General features: G+C 38.1%; 1 protein-coding gene across 1 annotated transcript in view; it reads right to left on the bottom strand.

Moving 5' to 3' along the window:
• Nucleotides 1–4380: 4380 nt before the first annotated feature.
• Nucleotides 4381–15884, bottom strand: part of LOC144658702 (G kinase-anchoring protein 1-A-like) — a 77143-nt gene continuing 65639 nt past the window's right edge. The window contains exons 9-12 of the mRNA XM_078519181.1: nucleotides 10282–10345; nucleotides 9573–9631; nucleotides 7076–7147; nucleotides 4381–5281 (exon numbers count right to left, since the gene is read on the bottom strand). Coding sequence (XP_078375307.1) covers nucleotides 5243–5281; nucleotides 7076–7147; nucleotides 9573–9631; nucleotides 10282–10345 — 234 coding nt within the window. The 3' untranslated portion in view covers nucleotides 4381–5242. The remainder of the gene's footprint in view (nucleotides 5282–7075; nucleotides 7148–9572; nucleotides 9632–10281; nucleotides 10346–15884) is intronic.

The raw sequence follows: 15884 nt of genomic DNA, 5'->3' as shown, positions 1-15884 counted from the left end.
AAAGGATAAGCTGCTTGAATTAGTTCACAAGAAGCCGGGAGAGACCACTGAAATGCTAGAAGCCAATTATCTGAGCTCTAGTGAAAATGTACTTCAATCATCAACACTTTTTCAGGAGACCGACAGTGGCCAACGTATTCTACAATCATCAACTGATGGCGAGTGTCCACTAAATGGTACTTAAATTCAATCAACTTCAGAAATTATTTCTGACATTGAAGGATTAAAACTCGATTTATTGATCCTTCAAAAACAAGTTGAAGTTAATACAAAACTTCTGTCGAAGGAAAACATTCAAAACCAAGATGAGAATGCTTTAGGCGTCGAGCTCCTTGATTACAAAAAGAGGTGCGAGAAGTTATCATCCACGATATCTAACAAAGACAATGCAATCAAGGACTTGGAAGAAAAATGTTTGTTCTTTGAAAGCCGAGCTTTGTCCCTTGAGCAAGAAAACGATTCATTAAAATTAGCTCTATCGATAATTATGCGAGAAAAAGGCGAAGTTGACAACAATCAACAAAAATCCAGAGATTGTTGGTCCGTAGAAAAGCCGCAACCGAGAAGAACAAATGCAAATCACAGCCAGGAAACAACGCCCGCCAACGTAATCCAAACTCGAAACAGATTTGAGCCTCTCCGAGATGATAAACAAATCCAAAGAAATGCAAGCAATCGAAAAGGAAATAACAATGTCCAAGAACACAGAACATCTTCATCGTCCTCTGAGATCAGATCGCATAATACTGGCTCAGTCAATTCGACAAATCAGCACAACCACTTACAGTCCAACCGTAAGAAGAAAGTTGTTATAGCAGGGGATTCGACTCTTAAATACCTACAAGGTCACAAAATGTCTAAGAATTCACAAGTCAAGATTGCCACCTTTCCGGGATGCACAACGCAAGACATGAATGACCATATCAAGCCACTTCTACGCAGAAACCCGGACGAGATAATTGTCAGTTGAATTGATTGACCTAGCTGAATCAGTCAGTTTCGAATCTTCAGCTATGATAACCATATCCAGTCTCATCAACAGATCCGACGATGAAGCTCTGGCCTGCAAAGTACCCGAAGTAAACAAAGTTCTTAAGGAACACTGCTTGCAAAAGAATTGGGGTTTTATTGACAATTCAAACATTTCGGCGACCAGCCACTTAAACCGCAGTGGACTCCATTTGAACAAAAGTGGAACGTCGCGTCTGGCTCGTAACTTTATAAATCATTTACTTGTAAACTAGGTTATTGCCGTCTGGGAATCCGAATCGGCTGATGCCCACAAGGGTAATGTCTGCGGTAAGTCCAATTGTCCCACAATCTTTGGTCGAGGTTTAGTTATTGCGTCCCTTAACATTAATAGTCTATTATCCCATATCGATGAACTTAGAATTTTTATGTCCTCTTCAAAAGTCGATATTTTGCAAATTAATGAGTCAAAATTAGACTCTACAGTACATGACATTGAAGTGTATATACCTGGCTTTGAAATAGTCAGAAATGATCGTAAAGTTAAAGGAAGGAATGGAGGTGGTGTATGTACATATTTACGCACTAATTTGAATTATCGATTACGTCATGACCTAAATAATGAGCACTTAGAATGTCTTTTTGTCGAAATCAGTAAGCCACGGAGTACACCATTTCTGGTCGGTACTTGGTATCGACCCCCAAGTTCTCCACCAAATCTATTTAGCGAATTTGAGAAAGTTATAGCCAAAATTGACGCTGAAAATAAGTAGTTATATTTACTCGGTGATATTATTTGCAATTTGTTGCCTGAAGCAAATGCACATAATTCTCCTTATCTGACGAATATTTTCGATATATATGGTCTAAGTCAGTTAATCACTGAACCAACGTGTTACCCCGGTATCCAAATCGTTAATCGATTTATGTATAACAAATACTCTGGATAAGGTTACTAATTCGGGTGTTATTCACCTTGGCATAAGTGATCATTCTCTTGTTTTCTTGACACGTAAGACTCAATTCTATCGTAACGGCCCTCGCGTGATCGAAACGCGACAATTTAATTCTAAAGTGATCTCAATCAACTCCCATGGGCCAATGTTGATTTATATTCCGATCCAAATGATATCTGGCGTGTATGGAAAGAAATGTTTCTTGACTGCGTTGATACACACGCACCACTCAAATTGAAAAGAATTCGTAAAAAGCGATCTCCATGGATTACCAGAGAATTATTGTGTCTTATCAGAAAACGAGATTTCCTTAAAAAGAAGGCAATCGCCTCCAATAACTCGGCTACATGGGATCAATTTAAGCGTGCTAGAAACCAGGCAAATAACGCAATTAAGCTCGCAAAGAAACGCTTTGTTTCTGACAACCTGGAAGCCAACAAAGGTAATTCGCGCAAAACATGGAAAGTTATCAACGAGCTAACTTCGCGTAACAGTGGTAAGTCGGCTAATATTTTGGAGATCAAAGCTGATAACAGAATAGTTAGTAACCCGATGGAAATAGCTGAAACTATTAACGAACATTTCTCAAATGTTGCGCAAGTATTGGCACAAGATATTCCTGTTGTCGGTGTAAATCCCGAGTCTTACTTGGAGCCCACAGATAGTTCGTTTACTCTGCAAATTCCGAGTGTAAATACTGTTTTTAAGCTTTTGTCGAAAATTGATGAAAAGAAAGCCACGGGTCTTGATAGGATTCCGAGTAAATTGTTAAAAATGGCTGCCAGTATCGTCGCGCCTTCTCTTACTTCCATTTTTTCAAAGTCCATCCTCACGGGGATATATCCAAATGATTGGAAAGCGGCCAAAGTAACTCCACTTTTCAAAAAAGGCTTAAAATCGGATCCTAACAACTATAGGCCAATATCTGTAATTCCAGTAGTTTCGAAAGTTTTTGAAAAAATTGTTTACAATCAACTTTACAATTATCTAGATGACAATAAATTGTTATTAGGTTGCCAATCCGGCTTCCGTTCCCTACATAGTACGCTTACGGCTTTGCTTGAGGCAACAGATGCTTGGTCAGTAAACATCGACAATGGCCTTCTAAATGGCGTTGTCTTTATTGACCTTACTAAGGCATTCGACACCATTGATCATGAGATTATCCTGCGTAAGTTGCCATACTTGGGTGTCGACCAGGCAGCCAAAAAGTGGTTCTCATCGTACTTAAGTGGCCGAACCCAAAGATGTAGTGTCAATGGCAATATATCAACTGCTCGTACCTTAAGTTGCGGCGTGCCCCAGGGCAGCATATTAGGTCCATTGTTATTTTTAATTTACATTAACGATCTTCCAAACTCCCTGCAGAACGCTGTACCAAGAATGTTTGCCGATGACACCAATCTTACGTTATCTGCTAAGACGTTAACTGAGCTTAAGTTGGCTTTAGCCCCTGAATTAAATAGCCTTAGTTGTTGGCTGAAAGCTAACAAGCTCAGCTTTAATGTCGCCAAAACAGAGTTAATGATAATTGGATCAAGGCAAAGACTATCTGTTCAATGTGACGACATAGAAATCAGAATTGATGACCAAATTATCGAGAGAGTTGATCATACCAAATCTTTGGGTCTTACCATTGATGCTCATCTCTCTTGGTGTAAACACGTTGAAGAGATTTGCAAAAAAGTGTCCTCGGCTATAGGCGCCCTTAAACGAGTGCGTCCTTTTATATCGAAAGGAACTGCAATTCAAATTTATAACGCTTTATTTATGCCACATTTCGATTATTGCAGCCCCGTTTGGGACTGTATGAGTGGTTATTTGAGTGACAAGCTCCAAAAATTACAGAAACGTGCACCCAGAGTTATAACTAAATCACCTTTTGATACGAGTTCAACCCACCTCCTTTCCACACTCGACTGGGAGAGGCTATTTTCTCGAAGAAAGAAACAGAAAGCCTTAATAATGTATAAAACCATGAATGGTCTTACCCCAGATTACCTACAAAACCTTTTCTCTCAGCGTCACTCTGTGTATAACTTGAGAGACTCTGAGGGAAAGCTGACGCTACCCAAACCAAATACCAACTATTTAAAACGAAGCTTTTCTTACGGCGGCGCTATGCTCTGGAATAACATGCCGAAATGTCTTAAAAATGCTGCATCAGTTAATAATTTTAAGAAAATTATCAAGAAGGTAGCTGACGTATCGGATTCCCACACGGCAATCATGTAAAGCAGTTTTAGTTTTAGTTTTTTAATACTTAAATTATTGTAACTGATGATTTTCCGTGTTTAAATTAAGTTTTACATTACATTACATATAACGGAGGGCAAATGCACCGGAAAAAGCAACTTTGTTACCCGACAAAATTGACCAGATTTTATTTTTTCACGGCAGGTTCGACCGTTGAGTAAAAAAAAAAAAAAAACAGATATAACACATCAATAACACATCATCATCAACAACACTCTTTACTACCATTACATGTAGTTATAAATAGAGTTAAACTTAGATTACACAAAACACAGAAAGATGACAAGTGTGGATTAAGTCTATACCATGCAATCTCTTATCAGTGAACAGATAGAAATATAGTATTTTAATTGCATCCAATCCCACAATGGTGTTATGATTCTGCTAACGTCGGTTTGAACTGAGCAAATATGGCTATCACAAGGAAATCTTTTATCCTTAGCAAAAATCATTGTCGTTTACTAAACTTTGTCATACTAAAAAAACAAAGGATTTTCACTTGCGCATTACAATATTTATAAAAATTTAAATTACTAAATGGCCCTAAAATTACTAATGAAGCAGTTGTTAGGTAATAAAATAATAAAAGTACAGCCACGTGGTGTACTCTATTTAAAACAAAATGTGCCACAGGATCTGCAAAAATAACGTACAACATCAGGACATTTCGGGGGAATATGAACTGGCTTTGAAAGGGGCATGATGTAGGGACATATCAGAGCCAGCAACATGTACCTGGAACACATCAAAATCATGTACTGTTCACCAGTGAGCATGTAGCAGGGACGTGTAGCAGCGACAAAATCAGGATGCGTAAAAACGTATTGGGGATATGTCCCAGGGACATGTTGCTGTGACATGGCTCCATGTGACCTGGCTGTGCATGGCACATTGCCAAGTACAAGTCGCCAAACAAAATGTTTAACAAACGGTATGCTACATGTTCTTCTGTATATATGTATGGTTTCTATGCATTTATGATATATTTATGAAATAATTTTGATATATACAATGTATATATATATGCGTAAAGCAAATAAACAGCATGATAAGCATTGATGTCAGGAAGATGAACCACGTCTCTGTCTCCCCCCTGAAGACTATAAGAAGAAAAAAAAAAACAGTTTTAAAGAAAGACACATGGGTAATTATAACAATGAAGTATAAGCTGCAGAGAGAGTGACTGCTAACTTGTCATATGTTTTGCAACAAGTAACATTGTAAACACACTGAATGTCTGATGAGCAAACTGGAGGAAGGAAACATGGCAATCCTTTCCACATAAGGCTGCATTCATTATGTATGCTACAGGGGGGGACAGAGGATTTTTTTTTCAGCGGCCCATTTTTTTAAATTCCCCCCAAAGGCCCATACAAATTTTCATAATCCCCCCAAGCAATCAGCCGAAAAATGAATACCCCCCCCCTCCCAACAAATATCAAAATAAATATCTGTATACCTTTGTCTTACTAATTTTTCGAGTACTAATTTTCGCGATTTTCGCGATTTCAAAATAATCGCGAAATTTACACACGCGAAAATTAATATCTTATTGTTAAGTAAAAGTAAATAAAAATTTTAAATGTTTAGAATTTTAACAACTTTCTACACTTGAAGTATTTTTCTGTCTTGTTTTCGACAAGCACCCTTCCTCTGATAACTGTTCTTCAGCTTGTAAATTGGCCAAAACCTCTTTAGTACACTAAAAGTCAACAAAGTTTACATTTGGAGGTTCCTTGTAGTTACATTGAGCCAGACCTTTGTATATTCCCAGTAGTTCCATAGTCTTTAACGACTGATCAATAAAACACTGACAAAATCGCGAAATTTAATACACTTTTGCTCTAATTTTTCTTGCAATCACGAAAATTAATACTCGCCGAATTTCGCGAAATTAAGTACATCGAAAATTAGTAAGAATAAGGTAATAGTACACTAAATATGTTTGAAATTTCAAGAGACATGTTTAATACGAACATCGAAAGTGCTTTGACTGTTTATGTCATACCTATGTGAGCCAGTCTAAGTAGGGGGAATTAGGTATAGATAGCCTGCCAGCTCGAGTACCAGTACTACCAGGAGTATTGACAGAAACCTGCGTTTCACTGTCACTCTCGTTGACAAAGGCAACGACCTCATCATCATCATCACTCTCACTATCACACTCATCCACGGATTCATTTCCGCTGTTGCCATCCTCTTCACCCTCGTTTACCGGCCGTTCAGCATCATTCCTCTCAAGTGCGACATGTGCCATTATTCTCCTTATCTTATCATTTTTCTGAGGTTGCATTAAATGGTTCCATTTTAGATGGGTTTTTTTTCTATACTGTATCGAAACATTACATCTACAGGCCAGGCACACTACTTAAAAAACTTCAACATAGGTACTATAGTCTCTCAGAATAATAGAGGTACCCTTGTTGCCTACAATTCTTGAAAGAAGCTGCTGTACTTATCATTTCTTTTTTCACTTTTTAAAACTATTACAAAAAATCTTACAAAAAATAAGCATCCCCCCAGGAGATATTTAAACAATTTTCATATCCCCCCTTTTTTTGCTCTAAAATTTGAGAACCCCCCCTAAAATCCTCTGCCCCCCCCCCCCCTTGTAGGATACATAATGAATGCAGCCTAATCGACAAATACCCTATTCTATTTTGCTGATCAGCGTTTGTTGGTATGTTTCCTTTAATAATGTAATTGTTTTCTAGATTAAATATAAACAGTCACTCCACCCATTTATCCACTTTGAGATGGGTAATTAGGAAAACCGTTATATCAAACACTTGAAATCGCTTCGCCACAGATTCTCAACTACACTTCTCACTGTCTAGATATTCCACGATGACAAACGCTCTCATATTTGATATATTGTTTATTTCAATCCTTACCTTGGCAATCTCACACTTCAAAGCAGAATTTTTAGATCTTTCTTGCTCTAGTTCAGTATGTAACTGTACCACCTAACAGTTGCAAATTTAAAATAAATTAAAAATTGTCAGGAAATTTGGCTCACAAAAATAAGGGCAACTACAGCAACATACACAAGAATAAAGTTTTCTAATCCATCAACTACAGCAACATACACAATAAAGTTTTCTAATCCATCAAACATTTTAACTCGCGCATGATTGATCTAGACACGTCACAAGATACAGCAGAAACTGGGGAATATCATATGCCACGAAAATATAGTAGTGGTATATTGCAATTCCTGAATTTTGATTGGTTAACTGGCAATGGTTTATGAGCTCATATACCATTGACCACGACTTAATATGGTAGCCGATACGCCGCAGCTGGGAAGCTCAAATACTGTAATTCTTTTGGCGTTTTTTACAAAACAATTATTCCACTATCCTTTGTTGGATATGAAATCGTTATAGCCAACTCGGCGCTATGTGGATATATAGGAAATATTTATAGGAAAATGTGATATTTTACCTGTTCTAAAAGTAACTCAAAATCTGTCTTACACATTTGTATTTTATTGTGCATGAATTTTCAATCAGAGTCAATATCTAATTTCTGAATTTTTTTGGTGGGGTCATTCGTGTAGATTTTGAAAACTCAGAGGTAAAAGGATAGTGCAAAATGCAATGGCGCAGATCAATTGACAGTACAGTGGTTTAACACCCACATCTTCACACACATCCACATAAACTGAATGCTCGATATCAGTGCCGCTGAAGCAGCTGCTTACCATCCTTACAAACATAAAATCTGATGAGATTGATTAAGTTGGAGCAGTCTTTCTCCTTAATATCGACAACAACACGCTACCTGGTTTGCAAGCGGTTTTGAACCTCTAGGCGTTAACATGTCTTTTGGAATGTGTCATCTCGTCCTATCTAAATATAGCAACTTCACTTTCAAGTTTACATGACTACTCTAGTTCTTATTTTTATAGATGTATTTGCTGTGTTAACAACTTTTTCTTTCATTGCGAAAGATACGACTGATTTGCAATGCCGAAGAGATGAAGCAAAGATTTCGTAGTTTTGTAATCTTGCACATTAATATTTTTTTACTCAGTTGCGATTTTTGAAGTAAATTTCCTTCTTAGCTGTTTTCAAAGCATGGTCAGCTTCATGAGTAGAAACCAAAAGATTAATTGAAAAAAATTCTCTTTCGTAAATAGCAAAATTAAATAAGAAAATCAGTCTGTAAAATATATGAAAAATAATTAAAAATACCTGGTTGGTAGCCAGGCCTGATAAGATTTAAAAATATTCTAAAAAAAAGTTGGCAATGGCTTAAAAGATTATATTCAGGAGGTTTCGGCTGCTGCTGTAGCCTTCTTCAGAAATATGTAAATTTAACAACAGCGTTCCTGGTGTTATAGGAACAAAATCTAAGAAAATAAATACTGAAAAGGTGATTTAGCTCAGCACAAAATATTCATTATCATCTCTTCTGTATCTTTTAATCTTTATTCACTATCACCTCTTCTGTATTTTAGTCCTTTTTCTTTTTAAATTAAGGTATTGCTGAAAGAGGCTACAGCAGTATAGCTGAAATGTCCTGAATATAATTAAGCCAGTGTCATTTTTTAAAACTTTTTTAATGCAAAGTAATTAGTCATGCTGTATATTACATCTGCCATATTTCATGTGTATTGACAACTAATTAGAGGTTCAGCGAGAGAACACACTTCTTGTGCTGTACTTAAATGCATGTTACAATTATAGACTGCATTATTTTTAATCAGTTAGCAGCTAACCTCTTCATTAAAAATATTTACTCATTCTTTTAAATGCTAACTGAGGCGTCTTTTTGGTGCACAAAGATTAAGTTTTACTCTGCCAAGAAATAATAACTTTTTTGCACTTGTACTTGAATAGAACCCCATAAAAGATAGACCCTTTTTAAAGACATGTTGACACTGACTACTATTTATTTCAGCTACCATATTAAATCAGAAACTCATAAGCGGTTTGAAACGTGTTACGCACATTCACAGCGTTTGAATATTCAGTTTTGCCAAGTACCAAAAACACGCAGAGTTTGTACGCGAATGCTATACACCACACGCAATGTCACATGCAACAATCAACAACAACATTTTCGGTTTTGCATTGACTACTTGAATTTCAACCATTTCTTACAGAAACTAAAGAAATTCATCAAGTGTATCCAGGTGATGTTCTCCAGACTACTTAACGACAATAAAACAGGGAAATTTGACCAAATTCAACTTCATTCAACAAGCTTGTTCAAAAACAACATTATGTCATCGAGCGCGAGCTAGGCGTACACTGTGAATTTTTAAAATCCAAATATTGCAATTTTGATTGGTTAATTTTTTTTGCTGATTTTCCAAATACGGTACTTAATGGAAACAAATGTGCAAAAAGGTTTCGGTTTTCTGATTAAATTCCATCTCACCTGTTCTTTAACTTCGTTCAACTCTTCAATTTGCATCAGCAGCTCAGATTTTTCTTTCACTAAAATAGTTTAGAATGCTCTTCATTAGATTTAGGTAATTACATCTGGTTAGCATTTAAAGTATGGATAAAGGCAGAATAATAACCAGTTTGAAAAGAAAAGGAATCAATAATGTATATATTTAAGGGTTTAAACATCCTGCTGGTTTAACACATACCGGTTCCTTTAAAAATACCATGCCTGTCAACCCCGCTCATGCCCAGCAATATCTAGGCTTCAAAAACTGTTGTTTCTCATCACTGCCAACCAATTTGGTCAAGCAAGAATAGGGCAAAAAAGAGTTGGTTGTATTTGCAAGCTAACAAAATCCAATTTGAAGCAAACTGGATAATAAATATTGTGTTAAATCTGAAAATGAATAATAAATAAGTCTCAAACCATTTACAGGGATAATAAATGAGGTCAATAATTATTCAGCTTCTGCTCCCGGGGTAGAAAATCAAACCTTACTACAGCTGCACGTACACTTCTTTGTTTCAAATTTAAAAGTGTTAGTTCACATTTTTATGACAGTGATGAAAGGTAAGCTAAGTTCACTATGATAAGCATATACATAGGCCAACAAACATAAATTTTAATCAGAAAGGAGACAAAGAAGCCATAGATTGGATTCATCAATTACTTAAATGACATTTGACAGCTCACTTACTTTCTGCCTGACTAAGAATGAAGCACAATTGTTTGTTTCTTTTCTTCACTTGAGATAACTCTTTCTGAAAAGTACATAATAGGAATAACAGGAGGTTGTAGCATACGGTCAGGAATCATCATCATCATTTATTGCCAGTTCAGAATAAATATTAATTTACTATTTAAATTATCACTCATGAGAATTTATTTTTCTTGCTTCAAAATAATTGTTTAAGTCCAATTTATGACTACCAGTATCTTCTAACGGTCCTAACAATAAATCCAATTAAAAAAAATTGTCTTTGTGTTTTATCTGGTGAGAGGGACTAAGCTAAGACCCATGTAATTCTGCCAAATATTAAGTCCAAAATCTTACAAGAAGTCTGATTGTTTTAACTGTAACTTTGTGCTCAAATTGTCCACCATTACTTGAACTAGAAATGTCCGCATCCACGAAAAAGCTTGGGATGGTAGCAGAAGTGATATCATCCACTCATTCTCAACTAAATATCACAATAATGTCTGCTCAGTAAGTACAGGAGGGATGGGAAAAGACTTTTGACAGTCCCTCCACAAGCTTACCATTCTAGGTCACAGCTTGCCAATATAAATATTCAAATTTCTTCACTAATTGCTTAATATTTTAGCCTCCTAAAATCAGCTTTTACAGCTGTTTTTGTTATAAAATGAAGTTTACAATTTTCACATTGTTTAAGTTTTTTTGGCGATTTGAAGCACTTGTATATAGAATACAATTATTAAAGAATTGGGTACTGCCTCTGGAATAAAGCCAAAAATATTGTACATACTACTGCATTAAGCTTTTGTGCAGTGGCATTCTTGCGCATTACTAGGCGCCAGTTTCTCTCGCAGTAAGAGTCACATGACATGAAGCAACATGAGTTTTTACTGATCCAACAAAGAGAATGGAGTTCCCTGGAACAGCAATGAACAAAAAACCTTCTGCCTGTATCTCTGCCCAAAAAAGGCTGTTTAACTTGTGCTATGGTTGAGCCATGTTTTGTCCAAAAATACGAGACAGCAAGTTTCTACAACAAATGCCATTTAATCCTCCACTTGGGTTTCTGTTCTTATAAGACACATCAAAATTATTTTCCCTTTGGTATGTAGCCCTTGTATGGGAAGTGCGGTGGCCAAATGGTTAGCGCGCTCAACTCCTTGTCGAAACCTTCTGACCGTATCTCTGCCCAAAAAAGGCTGTTTAACTTGTGCTATGGTTGAGCCATATTTTGTCCAAAAATACGAGACAGCAAGTTTCTACAACAAATGCTGTTCGATTCCTCCACTTGTGATTTTGTTCTTATAAGACACATCAAAATTATTTTCCCTTTGGTATGTAGCCCTTGTATGGGAAGTGCAGTGGCCAAATGGTTAGCGCGCTCAACTCCTTGTCGAACGGCCTAGCCGTGGCGCTGTGTTGTGTTCTTGGACAAGACACTTAACACTGACAGTGCCTTTCCCCACCCAGGTGTATAAATGGGTACCAGCGAATTTACTACTGAGGGGAAACCCTGCAATAGACTAGCATTCTATCCAGGGGGAAGTAGCAAAACCTTTAGTAGCTTAATGCTTCAGAAACCGGGATAAGCTCTGGCTGTATGAGCCACTTGGTTTATACACAGACTTAACCTTAACTATGTAGCCCTTAGCTTGCTTTACAAGATAAAATGTGTTTTGGGCAACCTGATGAAGGGCAATTTTTCCACAATTGACAGTCACTTTCTACAAATAACCTTTTTATATTTTTCCGAAAGAAGTTGTCAACTTTTGCATTGATTTTTCAATGACGTGTGATTTTCCACACGACATGCTGTTGGTAATGGGGGAGTGGAATGCCAAGGTGGTAGAGAGACAGGAGGGTGAGAGCGTCATATTGTTGGGAAACACGGTTTAAACTGTGACAGAAATGACAATGGTGACCGCTTTGTGGCCTTTTGTGCATCCAACAATCTTGCTATAACATTGACAATGTTTCCGCATAAGGATATACACAAGTATACATGGACCGCTTTGTGGCCTTTTGTGCATCCAACAATCTTGCTATAACATTGACAATGTTTTCGCATAAGGATATACACAATTATTATTCAACAGATGCGCGCGCTGCCCATATATGGTCAAAATGTTAAAGATATCTGTCATCCGTACATAACAGATATCCTGCGATATTCGTAGGTTGCAAAGATTCGTCCGAAATCTTGTAAAGCGCTGCATAATTACAGTTTTTCTATGTGCAAAATGTGTTTCGTTGACAATTTGTTGAATAATAAAACAATTATCCTGCTCAATCTTGCGAAATATCGTCTGATTTTAGCCCACTCGGCCTACGGCCTCGTCGGCTAAGTATCAGGCGATATTCCGCGCGATTTCGCAGGATAATTGTTAAGTATACATGGATTCCCAGATGGTCAGCACCGAAACCAGATTGACCACGTGGCAGTCAAGTCCCAGTTTAGGAGGTCAGTTCAAGTCACAAGGGCACACCGAGGAGTTGATGTGGGATGCAACCACAACCTTATCATAACTAAGGTCAAACTCAGGTTAAACAGCACAGGAAAGAAGCAGGAGGGGACTGACAGGTAAGAAGACAGCAAGCTGACGGTACCTGAGTTGAGACAGTTTCCTTGAACTGAGGAATAGATTCAGCATCCTCCAGACACCAGATGAGAACAACACAGACACCAGAACAGTGAGAAGTCTGACCCAGCCAACAATATTTGAGCAAAGGTGGCAGAAGATAAAAAACGCCTACCCAGAAACAGCAATGAATGAATTGGGACACAGAAAGAAGTGCCAGAGCTAGATCAGCACAGAAAGTTGGAGAAAGATAGAGGAGAGAAGGAAAGTAACAAGGAAGACAGACGATGCAAGATCAGAGAGATTGAAGCCCAAAACAAGTACGGAAAGAAGGAAAGGAGGCAAAAAGGAGCCTCAGGAAGGACAAGACAGACTGGGTAAACAGCATTGTGCAAGAAGCTGAAGACGCTGCACAACAGGGACAGATGAAAGGAGTATACGAAGCAACTAGGAGGCTGTGTAATGACGGGCCAAAGAAGGTAGGAATGGTGAAGGACAAAGACAGACTGAAGGCTTCTGACCAAAGACGATGAGGTCAAAGCCAGATAGCGAGAGTTCTTTGTGGAGGCTTGCACAGGCCATTTTCCGAAGTAACTGCCAAAGTGGAAGAGGCTGATAAGATGAATAACAGCATAGACACAGGAGCAATAATTGATAGCATACATAGAGAGACTCTCTGGAAGATAATGAGGTGCTATGGAAAACAATCTACGGTAAGATTGTGAGAATGGTGCAAGTGAAGAACAATACCTGCACAAGTGCAGTGGTGGATGGTGTTTGAAGAGCAGTTTGGTTTGAGGTGAAGTCAGGTGTCAAGCAGTGATGTCTGGGTTTCTGTTTCTCTTGGTGAAACTGACTGGGTGATGAAGAAGACAGTCGTCCATAGAGGGACAGGATTCAGGTGGAAGATGACAACTATGCTAGAGGACTTAAACTTCACAAAGGACCTGGCTCTCATCTCAAGCATATTTACACAGATTCAGAAGATAGACCACCTGAATAGGAACAGGAAAGAAATGGGCTTACAAATCGGCACCACGAAAACCAAATTTATGAGGAGAAAAATGCAAACAACCGCAATGCAGTCATTCTTGTTGGGCAGGAAGTAAAGATGTGGACAGCTTTGACTACCTGGGAGCAAGAATAAGCAAGGGGCTAAGGATGACATCAACAGCCACCTTGGAAAAGCTTGAAATACATGTAAAGAACTATCTCGAAAAGTTAAGAATTTAGGGAATTTACAATGGCACTTCCACAGGGTGGCTCTTCTTCCACTATTCCTGATCGAATTGGAATTTAGCAGTGTTGGTTTTTTGGGGAAATGCTCCACACATTATTAGCATCACTTGCTAGAGGCCTAACACGCCTCATAATACTGAGGGTAAATAAAGTTTTCATTTATTCATCATTCACGAGGAATAAATGCCATAAGAAATGTTTTAGCATCACAAAGTAGATACAGTCCTCAAAATTGTGGGAAAAATCTTGAGGCTAGGTTGCTTATAGCCTGTCTTTTTTACACGTGCAAGGGCTGAGGGACTAGAGCAGACAGAATTATGAATAAACATAAAAGTATCAAATATCATATTTTCTCTTGAAAGTCCTTTTCAAAGAAATGTCTGTTTACCCATCATGGATGTATACAAGAAATTGCATTGCCAATTTTTTCCAAGCCCACTACAATCTTGGACAGATTGATTACCTGTTACAATAAAAAAAAACATTTTGAAGGTGGTCGCAGGTCTGTATGACCCCTTAGGTTTGCTGAGTCCAGTACTTATCAGCACGAAAGTCATAGCGGAGCTCCTTAGCGGCCCGAAGGGCAACTGAGCGTAGCACCATAGCCATAGAAAATTACAATACAGGAACCATGTAGCTGAGTTTTGCCATGTTCCCTGCTAGACTTGAAAGTAAATGCCAGTCGCGAGGAAGCGACTGTTTCTTACTGCAGCTGGTTTCTCTCTTTTCGCCGCTTGTGCCGGCGGCCGAGTAAGATGCTTGGTATGAAAAGCGATTTCCAAGTGGTACGGGTAACTTGTCGATTGCGTCGGGCTTTCGAGTTATCTGCTCACCATGTACTTCGTATATAACAAACGATAATATGTCCGCCACATTGAAATCCATTGACTCAGGATCGGGCATTACCACACTATCATCGCCGATTAGATAAATAGTATCGGCCTGTAGGCTAAACACCTTGGAAAGCACAGTAATCGTGCTTTCATTTAGCTTCACTTTAATAGTTTTATCTCCGCTTTGCACTTGAACAAAATTGAAGAGCTCCCGACAAAAACGTCCCCTGGACTTTCTGGCTAAATCGAACGTTATCAAAACAACTCCAAATTGCGCATGCAGGTTTGTTTACGTGTGCTAAATACTGTCCTGTGTTGCATTTGGCTAGTCTTCCATTCATTTTTGAAAAATTACACATGCAAAAAGACAAGGTTTTTGCAGGCGCGGCATCTTTTTGACTTTTCTTTTACAAACGATAAACAAAGGAAACCTTTTGTTCCGCAAAACAATGAAACCAGCTAAAGGTTTGAGATTACAGGCCTAGCCCTAACCCCTTAGCTTAATCCTAGCGAAAAAAGCTTAACCCTAAACCCCAAGGGTTAAAAAGCTAAACCCAAGTTTAAGGGTTAGGGTTAGCGTTAGAGTTTCAAGCGGCTACAATCATTGACAAAAGTGTTGACACATTGTCAATTTTCGCCCTCTTTTATTGCTATATGGACCAATTTCATCCTTCTGTCCCACCTTTCCAACCCCCTTCCCCCAATCAATGTTGTAGTTAGTTTCTAGGATTCCCTTGCGACCATTTTACAACACTGGATGGGGGGAGGGGGGTATTTCAGCAGACAGTCATGGAATATAAAAACTAGTGGTGAATTTGTCATAAAAATCGCAGAGCGAAATTAATGTGTCAACTACTTTTGTCACTCATTGTCCGAGGTCTATTTGAGTAAAAAGAAAGGATACCCGTTATCAATCTTAGCTCTACCAGGATTTTTTCTAGAAAACACGGTA

The sequence above is a fragment of the Oculina patagonica genome, chromosome 1 (genome assembly GCF_052425735.1).
Source record: "Oculina patagonica isolate OP01 chromosome 1, crgOcupat, whole genome shotgun sequence".
Classification (NCBI taxonomy): Eukaryota; Metazoa; Cnidaria; class Anthozoa; order Scleractinia; family Oculinidae; genus Oculina; species Oculina patagonica.
Note: the sequence above shows the minus strand (reverse complement) of the source record. Positions and strands in the feature narration are given on the sequence as shown.